Raw genomic sequence first — 18360 nt, 5'->3', positions numbered from 1 at the left:
GTGGATTTTGGGATACCACCTTTCAAAATGGAAGTTTTCTTTCAATTTGGTGAGATTGCTACTTTGCTTTGATTATTATGTAAACAATCGTAAGTGTCCAACTTTTCTGCTAATTTTGCGGTCGAGTTTAAGTTCGGCCAAATGTCCAAAAAGTGATCTCTTATTACTTGAGAAACTCTCTTTTTTTATTTGGTCAGCTATAATGAGCTGCTTCAAATCATCAAATTTTGTAATGCTTAAATCTCTAAGCCAATTTTCAAAATAACTGGTCAGTTCAAAGTGGAAATCACGCCAAGTAGTTTCTGTTTTCTTCCGATGTAGAGTGAACAGTTGTCAGAATTTATCAGCGGTGAACTTATTATCTCTTTGGAAGTATTTTCTTCATCTTTTGGTAATCTCTTGATTCCTCTTCTGGCTCACGAGTAATCAATTTTCCAATTTCAGTTGGTAATGATCCCACTAAATATGGAACCTTTAGAAACTTTAGTTGTCTCTCAAAAAGATTTAGGAACAAGGCCATGTCATTATCCTTAGGATCATATTTAGGTAAAATTTTCTCAAAATCCCTTTTTTTTTTTTTTTTTTTTTTTTTTTTTTTTTTTTTTTAAATTATTTCAATCTCAACAACAGGACCTGCTGTAGTGGAGAGGGGTGTCTTCTGAACTTCAAGTTGAAGTCTCAAAAGTTCCAATTCATAAGCTCGCTCTTCTTCTTTTTCTTTGCTTAATTTCTCTTTCTTAGCAGCTTCTTCTTGAGCAGTATGTTCTAATTCAGCTTGTTTGTTGTTATATTAACATATGTTTCATTAAATCTTCATTGTAACTATCGGATTTCGTTACGAGTTCTTTTCATTGTATCACTTCTAGATTGTCTGCCACGACTAAATCCAGTTCAAGGGCAAGAAGTTTTAAATCTTCTTTTCTCACCCTACCAAAAAAGGACATTTTTTCTTTTGCGAAATTTAAACACAGTCGTAAAGTCTCAGTTATAGTTCACACACTATGGCTGTTAAAGCCTAATGTTCTAATTTTATACTTGTTTGAATTTTAAATGTATTTAAATTCGTCCCTCAGTCCTTAGATATTGTTGTTAATTTTAAGCACTTAGGGTCATACAAAAGAAATCAACTTCGCAATAACTAGAAATAAACACTACTAGTTCACGATGCTTACAATTCACACATTTGTCAAAACTTAGTATCAATTAAAATTCTAATACTACAAATAATCAAATATTATTCAATAGTTTTAAGTCAAGATTACTTATCTTATTTATACACATTGGGGTAGATGTTAGCAATGCATCTCTGGGGTAAGAAGATCCATTCCTTTCATATAAGACAACAAAATGGCTATCGTAACATCTATATGAAATAGCCCAAAACAAAAGTAAATTCAACGCGTTCTGCAACTCAACAACTGCTGCCTCGAGTTGGCTGCCAATTTTCCTTGTATTACATCCTTAGAAAATCAATTAACCAATTAGGAGATAATTTTAAATGTCGTTTTATTAAAACCTAAGAACAACATACAGGGAAACAATAAAACTGAAAAAGGAATTACATTAAATAGTTCTTTTCAAGTTCAGAGCGTGAGTTCAAATCATCACATCTCACTTCTGCAGCTCGCATGCATTGAACTGGGTATTTTCTCTGTATCGGCAGTAGAACGTGTTGCTGACGATATTCATTTGTTACAGTGTTAGAATTTAGTGGGTGTTATTCAATATTTTACGTAATTAAAATTGGTATGTTTATGATATTTTATTCAGAAGCTTTAAAAAATAATTAAAATTTTCAAATAGTATATTTTTAGAAATTTTTAATTTAAAGCATTTTAAAATATGTACAAACAAATATATTAGAATGCAATTTCTCTAGTGCAGCAGTTAAAAACTAATGGGTGGGAGACTAAGGACATAAAACAATTGTAGTTCTTTCTAAGTTCTGTTCTCATTTATGGAATGGGTGAGCTACATGAAGATGTTTTTTTCCCTGATGTATAACATTTATGCATGCCGATTTCTCTTAAAATGTCTTCTTGAAAGCAGCCTTTCTCTTAAAATAGGTACCTTTAGTAGGCCTTGTCATAATCAAATAATCCAATAGTCCATAATCATAGTCAAATAACTCATCACAGCCACCATTAATTTTTATTCTGTAACACTACATCCAATTTGGACTTTTTAAGTTGAAAGCATGAATGAATCCTGCCAAAATCTACCATGTGGAATGAGTAGACATGTTTGTCTTTTGGGATTTTTTATTCAAACTTAACAATTGAATGACATATTAAACATATCAGGAACAATATAACAGTTTTAATATGGAGAAAAATTTCAATGGAGCAGACCACTTCAATTCATTACCAGATCTAAAACTGTTCTCAATTCCTTTTGGCACTTCTATTTCCCCTAAAGACAGCAAGTCTGTTGAAGTTCCACTGTTGGAAACTCCCTTTATGGTCATTACATTTTATTGTCTAAAAAAATCACTGTCCAATTGGTGTAGTGGTTAGTGATACTGACTGCCACACCGATGGGTCTGGATTTGAATACTGGAGAAGTAATAGATGTTCGTAAGTGCATAGTGTATGCTTCAGTATGCACAGTAAGCCAAAAGTTTTCTCATGGTTGACGGTACGAGAAGATGGGTGGGAGACCCTTGAAGTGCCCTCAAGATTGTAACATTCATAATCATTCACTGCCCTCAAGAGAGCAATATTCATAATACATACAGAGTAATATTCATAATTACAAAGCAGTTAATATTACTCTGTATGGAGTGTATTATGCTTTATGTATACAATGCTGTGGGTTGCCAAACAAAACACCTGTACTTTGTATGTTGCATTCACAGCAATAAGTAACAACTGCATGTTTTCACATTTTGTATTTTTTTCATTGTGTATTTTTAACAGTTTGTTTAAGCTCTTTGCATTAAGAATTAATTGCATATAATCAAGAGTTATTACCAGTGTGTATGCTATATAATCAAAAGTAATGTTCAGTGTAATATATAGCTAACACTCACAGTGTATTAAGTGTACAAATAAGTTTTGTAAGGTATCTTAAATATAGTGCGATGTTCAATGTAATTACGTATTATAAAAATTGTAATGTATTGAATGTTTTATATATAGCAATGTGTTAATGTGCAATGCAAACAGGAGATTATTTAATTACAAAGTTATTTTTGGTATGTTTTCAGAATACAGCAAAATATATGCAACAGTGAATTTTTAGCATAATGTTATTTAATCAAAAGTAATATGGACTGTACTGTGTCCTCAAATCTATTATCTGTATTTTGTATATTATAAGCACAGCATAAAGTAACTAATGTGTCTTTATATGTATAATTGTGTAATTTGTTTGCAATGTGTAATTTTGCTCTTTATTTAAACCTGCTGTATCAAAACCTATGTCTAATATAACCAAGTTATGTACTGTATAATCAAATTATGTCTTATATAATCAATTCCATTATTTAGAATATATGTTGAATTGCCAAGAGTTACGTTCAGTATAATATGTAGCATAGAAAATATAGTGTATTAAGTGTAGCAATGAGTTCTGTAAATGTGCCTTAAGTACAGTGCAATGCACATTATAAAATGTAACAAGTGTGAGTAGTAGTGTGTTAACATGTGATGTAACCAGGAGAATGTTTAATTCTGCATGAAGAAAAATCTGATACTTTGTCCTTGTATGGCCATGTAAACTCTTGATTTCGGAGTGTAGCTTTAGATAATTGTGGGATCCGCATGATACCTGATTAGTCTATGCAAGCTGCCCAGACCTGCTCTCACCTGTCACCTGCCTTTAAGCGTGTTCTCGATCAGAACTTGGGCGGAATTTAGCAAGTTCTGGAGATACCCAATGTAGATTTGAGAATGCACAAGTCCTGGCATTGCTTCAACTTGTAACTATACCTGTCTGTAATAACTTCTAGGAGTTGGTTGAAATTCTTACTTCTCTTCTCATAGAAAAAGAAATCTGTTAATTATAAGCACGTGCTATAATGTTATACCAGGCTTTAGAAGCCTCTGAGATAGCCTGGGAAACTCAAATAACTTGAATGAACATCATTTCAGTGGTTCAGAGTAAGAAAAATACTTGTTGGCTAGATGTTGGTATTACATAATTTTGCTCAACTGTGTGTGTATAGTTAATGAAATATACATTTAGTTTATTAACCAATGGAAAAAATATTTTCTCTTATTTCCTTTTCCTGTATGTTTCTTTTTTCACTTTATCTTTTTAATTATTTGTATATTTTGGATTGGTTGCTAACTATAAATCAATTTCCTGAACATTATAGAAGAAATTTCATGTATAAATATAGATTATTTCCCTGAAAATGTTATATGTTGAAGTTTTATGAAAATTAGTATTATTTGTTTAAATATCAATTGATTAGTGAGTTAGTATGTATTAGTTACCCCCATCATGCTTATATGACTGTTAAAATATCTTCTGATTATTTTTTCTTATTGTAGTTCCAGGGTAAAGACAAGTTCATGATTGCATTTCTTTTATTTGTGGATGGCATCTGCAATTTTGCACAAAATATAGTTGCCTTTAGTATTATTTCTCTAGTATCCCCTCTGACCTATTCAGTATGTAGTACAGCTAAGAGAATATCTGTAATTGCTGTTTCTTTAATATTGCTTGGGAATCCAGTTACAGCATTTAATTTCTTTGGGATGATGCTTGCAATATTTGGTGTTCTTGTATATAACAAAGTAAGTACAATTTATTATTTATAGTTGTTGTATGTACATGAAATTAGTATTTCATTATTAAATTACTTTTAATATTTTTAATATTAATAAATTTGTTTATAAATAATAAACTTATTTATTAAAAGTTTCGCTTTAAAACTTTTCATTATTATTTAATTTTAAGCTGAATCTACTCTTCAATATTAGAACTAAGACTAACGATATAACAATTTTTTGTGTCGTTATTTTATCAACTTCTGTGAGAAATTTCTTAATTATAACCAAAGCAATTTGTTAGTAATAGCCATTAGTTTAGAATATGAGTTAACCTCCAGTCCAGTAATTAATTTGTTGAAAAACTGAATCATAGTTGAATAAAAATGCAGCTTTGTAAAATTGCATTTGGAGAATTTTTTTTATAAATACAATTATTATGATTTGAAAAATTGTGTGAATAAAAATCTGTTATGTCTTGAAATGCAAAACAAAATGAATAATTAGCTCAAAGTATGTGTAATCAATGTTATATTTAATGATGTTCATTCATCAGTACTTTAGTCTTTTTTTTTTTTTTTTTTTTTTTCTTCACTCCTGTAAATTTTAAGAAACTGCCTGCAGAATCACAGATTTCAGGAGTGTTATATAAGTGTGTAAGTTGATTTACTCATAACTGTAAGAAATGTTGAATGTGCTGTTTTCTCAATTAAGAAAAAATTTTATATTTTCAGGCTAAATATGATGCTAATCAAGCAAAACTCAAAGCTGCATCTCTTCCCTATACTACAAACAGTGAAACAAATTTACTTTTGAAATTTGATGATTTTCATCACAGTCCTGTGATAAATAAACTCTATCCACCTGAACTGCCAAAGAAAAATGGATATATACGATTGCATAAACTAATGAATGGCTCACCTAGTTTACAAAATTTGTAAATTTATTCATTTCAAGGCATGAAATTTTCCTTTCACATTTTCATCTTTTTTAATAGATTTAAAAACTGTTATAAATATTTTATATTTCATTTTGCTTTTCATGAGGAAAACAAAAATCCATTTGGTCACTGTATAGAAATTTAAATTTGTTAAAAGAAAATATTTTACTTATTAATATACTTAAAATTTCTGTGCATGTATAAAATTTCGATACCTTCCAGATGTGGTAGATCTTAAAAATGCACATTTTGTTTATAAAGATCTGTTCCTTGTTAATAGAATCTTGTGTGGATTGTTATTTATAATATTAGTAGCATTTTAAACTGTTATTGACCATATAAATTTATTTTGATCCTTTTATGGGATATTGAAATCTTTTATATTCCACCAGGTGTTTTTAATTTATCATCATTATGAGAATCTGAATTTACGAGCATATTTCAGACAGTAAGTGTATGAATACTGCAAAATAATTGTATGATGTCTGTATAAGTTAACTAAAGGATCTGAGTGCATGATCAGGTTTTTGCTTTTCAGTCAGTATTACATACATTCAAGGAATAATTGAAATTTCTGTCAGATGCTTTATGTTAAATAATTATTTATGATTATATTTTAAAAGAAGTTATTAGAAAGTATCATAAAAGATTTTCATAATACAAGTTGTTTTCTTGAAGAATTTAATAAAGTCAAAAGATTTCTTCTGTAAGTATATTTTTTGTGTGCAGTAAGATTAATTTTAAAGTTATATCTTGCATATATACTTTTGACGATAATATAGTGTGCCAGTGTCAGTCAATTATTTTTCTCATATGGGGCACCTAAAATGCTGTTTTTAAGTATGAAAATGAATACAAATAATGAAGAATATATGAATGAAAATGATTCTATTAATTAATTTAACCCACAAAATTTTTAATTCCACTTAACTTTCAATGTCTTTCATATTCAAACATGTGATAAAGTGGTGGGAAAAAGAAATGATTAAAAGAATAGTCACTTTTATTGGTGCCATTAAGAAATAGATAAATAATTAACTAATAGCATTAGATTGTACACTACATCATTACCATAATTTTGCATAAACTTATGGATTGCATTTTGTTTTATTTATTTGTATAGTTCAAATATTCAATCTTAAAACATTGTAAGTTATAATTAAATTGAGTTTTTAAATGTCTAAATGTTTTCATAGTTCTTTGTATAATAAATCATCTGTCAATGAAATATTTATACTCTTCTGATCATAGAACTTTAATCATAAATTTGTAAAATTTTCATTTATTTTTTGTGATCTAATTACAAATAATGCAGTACTGAGTATGCTAAAAATATGGTTCTACATTTACAATTTACTTAAACAATTTTGTTATTTTACATAATTTAGGTGTTTTTTCCTTAAAATATTTTTTGGAAATATTTATTATGATTTTTGCTATTTTTATTATTAAAAATATTTTGAATCTAACTTATTTATTTTTGCCGTGAATATTTCGTGTAAATATTGTTTGGTTTTAAATTGTTGAATTTTTAGTATTTAATTTTCAAATTTGTATATAGTGCTGTTGTGTTTTTTGCTTTTATCATAAAATTGCTTCTATGCATACCTTAACTAAACTACTACATTATATACTTTTTAATTTATTTTTTTTTCTTCTTCATTAGATATAAAAATGTTTGATAACCATTAGTTAGAAAAATTGATGAAGTTTTGTTAAAATATCTGAAAATTAAATTTATAAGCATTTATTATTCTTGAATGCTATTTATTATATTTATATAAATAAATAACATAAGTAAAACTTCCAAACTTCATAAAATGAATTCTTAACATTAGTTTGTGAAGTTTGCTGTAAATTTTGCATGAAATAAGGGTTTTATGTAGTTTCAAATTCTTTTGATTTATGCGTATAGTTGAATATGTATTATATAGTATGTATCACATATTTAAAATTTGAAACTATGTTGTTTGCTTTTCTAAATTTTAGAAACCTTTATCTTTCAATAATGTTAAAAGTATGAATATTTTTAATTTATCATTTATTTATCACATTAAAAATTCATAGATTTTATGATTGATAAATGTTTTAAATATAAATTTTGATATAAAGAAAAGAAGGCATTTATCTCTTATAAATTATCTGAATCTATTTGAGGTAGATAAAACAAATCAAATAATTTTAAAGAATTAGCGAGTAGCTGATTTTGTAATATTTTGTAAAATAAATTTTTGGTTAAGTATTGAAAGGCTAATAAAATGTAACTTTCTGTAGCAGTTTAATAGTATGTCAATTATGCATATGGGAGAAAAAATTCAGTCTGAAAATTCTTATTCTCATGTTTAAAAAATTATCAATGTTATTTTTAAACTAAGCTTAAAGCATTTAAGAGCATTGAACAAAAGGTTTTAAATTTTCTTCAAGTTTCAAAAATGTATTTATGCATTTAATGAGTAGTATAAACAATTGTTATGTTTCATTATGAGTACAGTTTTCATCAACTGTTGAAATACATTAATATAAAGTTTCTGTATGAGAATTTTACTCATGAATAGTCATGGGGGTATGTAAATTTTGCCATCATGATTGTATATTTTTAGAACATTTTAAAACTTTTCAGCTATTTTTGCTTGTTTCATGACTGATATGTTTGTTTTTATATTCTAAGAAGATGTAAGGGTAAATGTAGGCATGAAGCAAATGTTGATTATAGTAATATTTCAAAAATTTTCAAACTCTATCCCAAATATTCAGATTTATAGAATAAATTCTTTATATATTCAAAGTTGTATTCATTCTTTGTGTTGCATTTTTAATAATTTTTTTTCCCAATGGCAGGCATTAATTTTAGGCATTGACCATTACTAAGACCGCAAGCGCTGGTCACTTTATTATGGAGGCACCTAACAAGTGGGCCATCATTGCCTCCTATGAAGAGATAGACAATTTAAATGTATGCTTTTTCCAGGATTTGAACTTGGTTCTTCGGTACAGCAGTCAGTCACTAACTACATTCCCATCTGGGTGGCCATTTTTAATACATGAAATGTACATAAAATGACCTGCTGTGCATAATAAAGGGCTTTCAAACAGTGCTCAGATTCAAAACTGGTTGAGTGCATATTTGAATGTAAAATTACTGAAGCATGTGAACAAAATATGGTTTACATAGTTTTATACATAGTTGAGAAGCACACATTTTCAACTTTTAGCATGCTAGTGATATGAATGGGACCTAGACGCTAAGCAGATTAGGAAATCATGTTATGCTAGCAAAAAAATGTAATTTAGTTTATGATTCAATTCGATTTAACTTACCAATTTAATTTTTGATTGGCATCTTTCCTTTGTATCTCATTTCGTCACATATTCGCTCAGTCCAAAGAATACTGAAGATTTAATTGGCAGGTGGCTTAGTATAAAGAATTTGTAAACATATGATATCATAACCGTAATAGATTAAGGTGTGGCTGTGAAGAATGTATGTTGTGCTTGCCTGCTATTTAACAAATGATGCTGCAGTATGGAATTAAAATTACCAGATGTTAGCCTTGACGATAACCTTTTATGTAGATTTTAGGTCATGTGATCAAAATTAATAGCCTTGATAAGAAATGCCAAAGCAACTTGCTAGGCAACCACCTGAAGTCATGACAGGCACCCTTAACCCTGTTGAAGATTCATCCAGTCATAGTAGAATCATTAACGGCTTAGTTAAAGACGATACAAATGACACAAATTTAGTCAGTATTAAATTAAATGCTAATAACGATCTTGATTTCTTGGGATTTTTAGCAAATATTGAGCAGCTAAAATCCCTGCATAATCAGTTCAAAGATGATAACATTTCCCAAGCTAGCATGCAAGTAGCATATAGATCATGGAGTTAATGAATAAGTTCTAATCAGGAAGTTTTCGTCCTGCGGGACCGTTCGCATCAAAACGAACACAATTTCTTAAGGTCTCCCGCCTTCTGTAATATTGAAGTGCAACTCTCTGAAGTCGGATTCTTTATCCCTGAACACAATGTGGGCATTTTTCTTGGGAATGAAACGCACCTAAACAGGTGCGATTAAATTTCTGCGCCAAATTAATAGTATTACAATGTATGATAGGACCACCAACAAGAAAGGAGGAATCCTGATTTTCATCAAGTACAGTATTAAATTCTCACCGTGTCTTCTCCTTAACGTTAATACCATTAGCATCGGCATTTTTTAATAGATAACTGTCAGGTGCAGCTAATGATTTTCATCGCTGCCTACAACCCTCCTAACAAAGGAATTAGCACTGGATCAACTCTTTAACTCAAATCTGCGTACGATCCTTGCAGGAGACTTAAATAACAAAATCATTAGCTTGGAACAGTAGAAGAGAATATTTAAATGGTAGCAGGTAATTCCTAGGTCCATTCTTCGACATACTATCCAGTGATGTTAATGCAGAGATAGCTTTTAATGATCTGATGAATAACTGCATTAACAATGCCTTTATGATGATCAGAGCACCAAAAGCATTATCCTACCACAATCTGTTCTGGACTTGATTTAAGACAATTTTGCTGATGACACGATGGTCTTCACAAATGCATGAATGCCAACAGGGCTTTCAGAAATCTTCAGCATATGTTAGATAACGTCGAAGAATGGTGTAGTAAGTAGAGATTTAAAATCCATACAGACAAGTACTTCTCCATGTTACTCAAAAAGCACAAAGTGTGGAGTCAAGTTAACACAAGTCTCAGGGTATGTGTAAAGAGCATAAGTCGGGCAAATTCAGGAAACTAAATACCTAGGTAGGATGTTCGACCAAACGCTCAGCTTTTAAAGCGCACATCGGCTATATACTTTACAAGGCCAATGTGGTCCTGATGGGCCAGTTCGCTATAATAGGTAAGAATTCGGTATTAGCCATCGATTATCAAACTTCTAATTTATATTATCACGACCATTTTCATGTATGCTTCTCCCGCATGGACTATTGCAAAGCCAACGTACAGAAAAAAAAACTCCAGTCAATTTAAAATAAGCGCTTCGGGATCATGGACCTGGGACACTGTGAAGAGATCTGACTGGAGGGACTAGGGAAATACTTAAAAGGTGACGAGTTTGTCGATCAAATAAACACCAAAGACCGTTTTCCACACTATTTCATGGTAATGGTAATTCACCCGCTACTCCAGGGCGATAAATTTTCTGCGTGTGTACAGTGTATTGCTCGATGCGTTGAATCATATCCAATAAAGTTTACACCTCGTGTACATACACGCCACAAATAAAAGAAGAGGAAAGATGATTCTGAGAAAAGACGATTGTTCTATTGAAGACCAGTACGATTGCTTAATTAAAGACATACTCAAATTAGATAATTGCTATCATGACTGCGATTTTGAAAAAATGAATATGGGGGAAGATGAGGAAAGGGAGGAAACTTTTAGTAACGAAGAAATTTTTAATACTATTATTAATCTTAGGACTCGTACGCCCTCCGGACTGGATAGGACTGTACTGGTTAAGAACTACTTGTTTAAAGAGTATGCTACTTTTTATATATTATTATTTAATAAATGTTTATGAGTTTTCTCTGATCGCTGTAAAATGGGGAAATTGGTTTTGATCTCTAAACATTCTAGAAGGTTAAGGCCAATTTGCTAATTACGTATTCATGCAAAAATTATGAATAAACTTTGACTAGCCGGATAAACTTTATTTTAGCAAATAATTTTATTTGTGAGAATCAATATGGCTTTCAGAAATATAAATCATCTGCATTGGCGTTGCATAAGGTTGTCCAGCTGGTCAGGAATAAAAAGGATAAACAACATGTAGCCCTGGTCTCATTCGATGTTCGAGGTGCTTTCGATTTCATACGCTGGACCTCTTTACTCTCCATTCTAAAAGAAATTCTTATTAACAAACAATTGTTTGATATTATTAAATATTATTTGGAGAACAGAATTATTGACTTTAATGGTAACTGAAGTCAATAATTCTGTTCTGAAGAAATAAATTTGAAACATAAGATTAATCGTGGATGTCCCCAAGGTTCCTGTAGTGCTTCCCTGTTCTGGAGCCTTATAGTTAACAAATTGTTGCATATTAACATTGTGAATATTGGTACTGTTTACTAATTCAGAAGTCAACCAACAAAAATCAGTGTTATATTTTCAAAATTTTCACATTTCATTTTTATTTGTTTCACTCTGATGGGATATATATGAAAATGTTATTTTGCCAAAATTTCTTTATGGAATAAGCGCTTGGGGTTGTTGGACAGGGATGCTAGTCAGGCTTGGATCCAAACTTGATTCTTTGTAGAGGGCCTGGTTGCTTGCTATTACCAGATGTTTCTGTGCAGTCTGGACTGAGGTGATCTGCGTGTTGGCTGGTGTGCCACCTCTTTCACTAAGTTACAAAGTTTATTACGATGAATTTCTATTTAGACTTGTTCCTTATATTTCATATGGAAATACAGATCTTCATAGTAACGCTTTTGAGCAGATACAGGATAATGGTATTCACCCTCGAAATGTATTCGGAATTCCATTTTACAGAGATATTCGAATTGATGCAGAAATTGAAATTTATATTGATGGGTCGTGATATGAGGGGTTTTTCGGGGGTGTTTTTGCGGTATTTTTTTAATTGTGTAGAGATTGATTTTAAAAAAGTGAATGTGAAAACTATTAATTCTATGGATTGACTCACATTTGCGAGAATCATATTCAATTTATCTATATTCAGACGCTTTGTCTGCCCTGCTGGAGCTCTCCCGCCCGACTCATAGCAATGAGCTTATGAATGAAATGAAATGTTTATATACAAAACTGAGAAGAAAGCACAGATTATACCTGCACTGGGTTAAATCGCTCTCTGGTTGTGTGTGGTAATTATAGGGCAGATACACTGGCCAAAGAGGATGCCCTGGGGGGATGGAACCATTTTTCATGATATTCAAGAATCAAGAAAAAAGACTAGTACCATTATGAAAGATCATTTGTTGAAACATTGGAAGGATAGGTTTGAGACATCTGAGAAAAATATTAATTATTAAGTAAAAAATTACTATTATGAATAATATGGACCTTAACCAAATAATTGCCAATCATGGTAGGTTTCTCGCCTATCTAAACAGATTCCACCTCCAGGAGAACTGCTTTTGCAAAATATGTAATTCTTACCGAGATGCAACTCATTTTATCGAGGACTGTGTATTACCAAGGGGTGTGAGGGCAAAATATGGATCATTCAATACGCAAGATTTGAATAAATGCTAGGGAAATAATGAACATTATTAATATGAATAAGAAGTCTATTGGAATTGAGAACTAGATCTACTTTTACTTTTGCTTTTATTTGGAATGGGCTATGTATGTGAATGCGGTCTGTGACGAGTTTCATTTAATTTCAACAACTCTATTATATTTTAATTTTTTAGACTCGTTTTGCGTGAGTGTTGATTTAATTGATTGGCTTTGCAACCTTTTGCTAACAGTAATTTTGAGTTTGCTATGCCTTTGTGTGTGTGTGTGTGTGTGTGTAAATTCCCCCCTCCCCATTACTCAAGACCCTAACCTGGTTTCTCTGGGGCTAGTTTTTGTTGATTTGGTCTTTTTTGGGGGGAAGGGCGCAGGCAGACTGCTGGCTCCCTCGTTTTTGATTGGATTGACAGGTCCTCCTTTTAGTCATATGGCCGGCTAGGTAGGCTGAGATAGCTCTACGGCGACCAAAGAAAAGTGTCAGCAGAATATTTACAACAAAACCATTCGTTTGGTTTAGTTTATTATGGCAAAGGATAGTATGGCTATCGGCCTCAAAACTATCCGGAAACCCTTAAGTATGTCTGAATTGACCGATCGAAGACTGTCATTGTACTTATTCACGTCTGAGGGTGAAATGTCTACTTGCGAATGAAACAGATGACTAACCATCTGCATATAACAATGGACAAGTGTACTAATAAACACTTCCTTAATTCTACATAGCCTAAACCACAGGCTCAATTCACTTATTTATTAAAACATCCTTATATTTAAAATTAAACAAAAAAAAAAGCAACCTTAATTTGTCTTAAATTTTGAACATGACTCTGAAGATTTTGAATTTTGAATTGCGGCTGTATCAGTGTCGAGGGCATTCAGATATAGATTCTTCTTCTTTAGGAGAAAATTGTTTTGCTTTTGAATTCAGCATTTAAGTGAAACATATTATGCGACTCACTGTTGCAAGATACAACTTAAACTGCCTCTTGTGGATATAAAAACTGCCTGCCACAGTTTTAAGTAGTGCACGTACCTATAATGTTATTCAGCAAACGATAATTGTTGGCCCTCGAGGGTGCAGAAGCTGCCCCCCACTGATGTGCCCGCACTTATAAAATAATTAAACATACAGTTTACCACTTAAGAGGTCGCTCGAAGGCGGAACAGTTGATGTTTAAAAAGGGGGCGGTGCTAATAACGAGGGCCGCAATCTCATATTAATGAAATATATACAGTATTAACTGTAGTTATAGTGTTTCCTCCCCCCGTACCGGTTGTATCGGATACTTAGCTCAGTGGCTCCCCTGTTTTTTTTTTTTTTTTTTTTTTTTAATTTATTGCATTTATAAAATATTTTATATCATCGAAGGTTCCTTTATGTTGATTAATCAGTTATTTTATGTTTGGCATTTTTACTGCCACTTTTCCCTTCCGTTTTCCCACCAGTATGCAAATTAGTTCGCGTGTATGTAAAGTGAGGTTTTATATTGTAAGACAAAGCTCTCAAGGCCACGTTACTAGAATTGCTAGATAAGATTTGTAGTCTTCATCCTTGTATTATGTTACTCAGCCTTGCATTATACTTGTATATCGTGATAGTGAATAGCCATGCCGGTTTAAGTTTTGAGCCAACTCCGAGTTAACTGATTAGTAGTCTGTAGCGGCAGCGCCAAACAGGCGATACAGACTCAAAAACTCTGTCGAAAAGCGCCAATTGGCGAAACAGTAAACCTGCTTGACAACCCTACGGGCTGACGGGAAGAGAAATATTTTCCTCGGCAGTGCTGGGTAACGACTTCAGTCTGTGTGTGTGCGTCTGTGAAACAACTCATCTTGTGCTTGTAGGCACGCCTTACTCGCGCGTACCTCAAGTCTTTGGCTACAAATTAATTTGAATTTAAATTTTACATCTGAACTTACTGTTAAGTTAACTAGCTACAAGTGGTTGGCTAAGCATAAAATGTGTTTTCTGTTCTTATTTAGTTTTAAATAAAAGGACTTTTACATTCAAGTTTCAGTTGCTACTTTAAACTTCGCGATAAGTCTATCTACATTTACAGTTTATGATTACCAAAAAGGTTTCTAAACAATCTGAAGTACTTTTTTTTTTCCAGTCTAATATAACTTCAATTTTCCCCCGACTTTTTTATGAAACAAATTAAGATGAAAGAAGACAACTATTTTTTTTATGAAATACCTGTTTTACTGTGTTCAGCAATGGAAAGGTAAAAAACAAGTCTTGAAAAATCAAAGTTTATTCGCGAACATTTCATCAGTAGATAGAATTTTTTTCCTACATTTTTATGTGAAACGATTAAGTTATTTACATGTTTTTTTCTTTTAACTTAAGAAAGAGCAACAACATTTTTCTTGAATATTTCTATTTCTCGTGGAGTTTGGTCTGCACGCACTGAGAGAAATGGAGCCCCTTGAAAGCACAAAGTTTCTTTCTTCGAACTAGCACTTCGTTGGAGAGAATATCTTACGGGTGGCAACGATGCATTATCTTTAGTGCACGGTATTATTGGCAATAAGTTAGTAACCATCTCGTTATTGTTGGCTGACTGTCTTTTTCTGTTCAGCTGGAGGGATCTTATTGCAGAACCAGACACAATTTTTTCCAATTCTTCTGCTGTGTAATTATTTTTTATATGATTTGATGGTTTTTGAGTATCGCGGAGTTTAATTCTTAGTCCAGAAGCGTTTCTGGTTTGTTTCAGACATTTTCGATGATACACATTACTAATGAGGGGATTAGCATTTTCTATTGGTATTAAAGGTTCTAACAGTTTGTGAGATGAAGACTTGAGTTGCATTGGAATGGCTGGCCATTCATCAGGTTTATCTATTTCGTCAATATCTTCGTTTAACTCCTCATTTCCTTGGCATTCTGGAAGTCCTTCTGCGAGAACTTCCCGCAAACGTTCTACTGAGATTACTTGAGTCGATTTGTTTGTTTGCAGGCCGAAAGGATGAGTATAGTTCCAGACTGGCAAGTCACCGACACTGCATTCCAGCACACTCAAGGTACAATCATTAGTGAGATCCGTACTGTCTAGATCTATTGTCATAGTTCCTGTGCTATGCTTTCCGTCGCTTTTAATAGTGGAACACTTTTTCTTCCATTCAGAATGCACAATTTCATGTCTCTTGTCCAGTTTCATTTCCATATCTGAAGGTGTAGGCTCTCGATCTAAGTCTTTAGGATCTGGAAATACTTCAATAGCACTGGGAAAGAACTGGGCTTCTTTGGTAAGAATTCTGGCGCATATATCATGTCTATTACGTACAGCAAGGTGTAATGCGGTAAAGCCATCATTATTTCTTTTGTTCAGTTGCAAACTTTTGATGTCATTCCGGAAGATAGATATGAAGACGGATACGACTTCATGATGGCCATAAGAGGCTGCATACATGAGTGCAGTATTCCCATTTGGATCTGCCAAGCACGGGTTTGTCCAAACCTAAAAGGGAAAGCACAAATAAGTTAGCACTAAACTTTGTTAAGACAGATCATAAAAATGTTATACACTCACCATATTGCGAAAAAAAAGAGACTTCCAAATTAGACTTTTATATATTATACTTCAGATTTAGTCTTTAATAATATTTATTCGATGTGTATGTGTGCGTTAATGATTCACAAAAGGTGGAATGTTTGAGAAATTTGAATAGTCAGAAACTTGCAAAGCTTGCCATTTTTCATAGTAATCCATTACTTGGCAATGCATCTTTTTCAAAGTTTTCAATCAATCTTTTTCAAAGTTTTCAATCATCTTTTTCAAAGTTGACATTTAAATCAACACTTAAGTCATTGGTAACAGTTTACAATTGGGTGCCCCTTGTTTATTGGCGATTCTTTCTTGACGCCAAGATCGGCGCCAGGAAGTCACAATTTCAAGATGGCCGCTACACAAAACCAAAATAAGAACTCGAAGAATTGCATAAGATCTGTGTCCAAGTACACATCGATCTGTTACTTAAAAAAAATCCTAGAATTGCACAAACTAGGCATTGCACACTGCCTTAAATATGTCCATGTACACATCAATCTATTTTCATTTAAATAAAATCGGAAAGCTAAAACAAATTTAAAACTATCGTCAACTAAAATTTAAAAAATTTAAAACTATCGGTAACCAGAAGTGAGGTTTCATCGCCAAAATTTAATCGAAGGGGCACCCAATTCTACACTAAAGCCAAGTCATTTACTGAGCCATTGTAATCACCCCCGAAAATTCCAGTAGGCCATGTCATATTTCAGTGCTTATTTATTTTATTAATTATTAATTTATTTCATGTTTACAAAATTTATGCCTACAGGTATATTATTACATCCAATATAGTACTTCGAATTTATCTGCACTGCAAATTAAATATAAGTTTAAAAAGATCATACTTGTTTAAGATCTGAATCTAATGCTAAGCAATTTTAAAAAATGCTCAAACAAGACATATACCGCTTATATTTTATTATTGGGGTTTAACTACTAAATATCTCTTGACGCTTGGTGATTGCCCTATTTCTCACAGTACAGAATATCCTTAGAATATGTTAAGTTCGCGAAGTCTCCGGAATTTAGGTGCATAGTATTAGGGTTTCCTACGTACCTAAATTCTCAGATGCACGGACAACATTATAATTTTACATACTGAAGTTGTTTTGCTATAAGTCGCCCAACCCCGGACTATAAGGAGATGTTCTAAAAATATCGATTTCCAGATGTCTTGAAGACATTCATATTGCATTTACCAGAGAACTTCCATTGTCTACATTTTGAGGAAATGTATTCTCAGCTCTCATGGAATTTCAATTTTTGGCATATACATTTTTTTAAGTTTGACCTACATTCTAATTAAGAGTTATTTCTAAATATTGTTTTATAAATAATATACATAACTAGATTAGATTATGCTTAACTAAATTTAACTGCTTTTTTAAAAATTTTAAAATTTAATAGCTGCCCAACCGGAATAGTGGTTAGTGACGCTACTTGCCGCACCGAAAAGCCCGGATTCGAATCTCGGAGAAGGGATGGATGTTTGTAAATGTATAGTGGCTGTGCGGCAAGGGCGAACTCTAACCCCTACCATCAACCTTTCTAATTTCCAGAAGTCCGAAAGTCTTCCGAAGAAGACTTTCGGACTTCTGGAAATTAGAAAGGTTGATGGTAGGGGAAGAGGAGAGAGAATCTCGGACCCCGTATCCCCCCCCGAGATGCTGTTCTTCAAAATTGGGGGCTGAACTGAGAAAGGTCGTATTGTCCTTTGTATAGTGGTCGAATAAATACTTGCATATAATGAATTATAGTAAACATAGATGAAATTAGAAAAGGACATTTTTCTTTTCCCTTTTTAGTCCAAAGGGACTTTGTCCCTGAAGGACTGTTGTTTTCGTTTTGCGATTTTGCTTTGGTTCACTATAAATGACCGTTTCACTT

At 32.2% G+C, this 18360-nt stretch overlaps 2 protein-coding genes across 3 annotated transcripts in view; one reads left to right on the top strand and one right to left on the bottom strand.

The window, feature by feature from the left end:
* LOC118191620 (solute carrier family 35 member E1 homolog) overlaps positions 1–8443 on the top strand; it is a 28637-nt gene extending 20194 nt beyond the window's left edge. The window contains exons 5-6 of the mRNA XM_035362446.2: positions 4500–4745; positions 5453–8443. Coding sequence (XP_035218337.1) covers positions 4500–4745; positions 5453–5659 — 453 coding nt within the window. The 3' untranslated portion in view covers positions 5660–8443. The remainder of the gene's footprint in view (positions 1–4499; positions 4746–5452) is intronic.
* A 6679-nt stretch (positions 8444–15122) lies between these two features.
* Positions 15123–18360, bottom strand: part of LOC146996665 (uncharacterized) — a 60547-nt gene continuing 57309 nt past the window's right edge. For both annotated transcript variants that reach the window (XM_085817882.1, XM_085817883.1), the window contains exon 3: positions 15123–16383. In XM_085817882.1, the coding sequence (XP_085674008.1) occupies positions 15265–16383 (1119 nt within the window). In that variant the 3' untranslated portion in view covers positions 15123–15264. The remainder of the gene's footprint in view (positions 16384–18360) is intronic.

The sequence above is a fragment of the Stegodyphus dumicola genome, chromosome 6 (genome assembly GCF_044657685.1).
Source record: "Stegodyphus dumicola isolate Sdum_Otavi_A_Nest chromosome 6, ASM4465768v1".
NCBI lineage: Eukaryota > Metazoa > Arthropoda > Arachnida > Araneae > Eresidae > Stegodyphus > Stegodyphus dumicola.
This window is presented reverse-complemented; position numbering and strand designations above follow the sequence as displayed.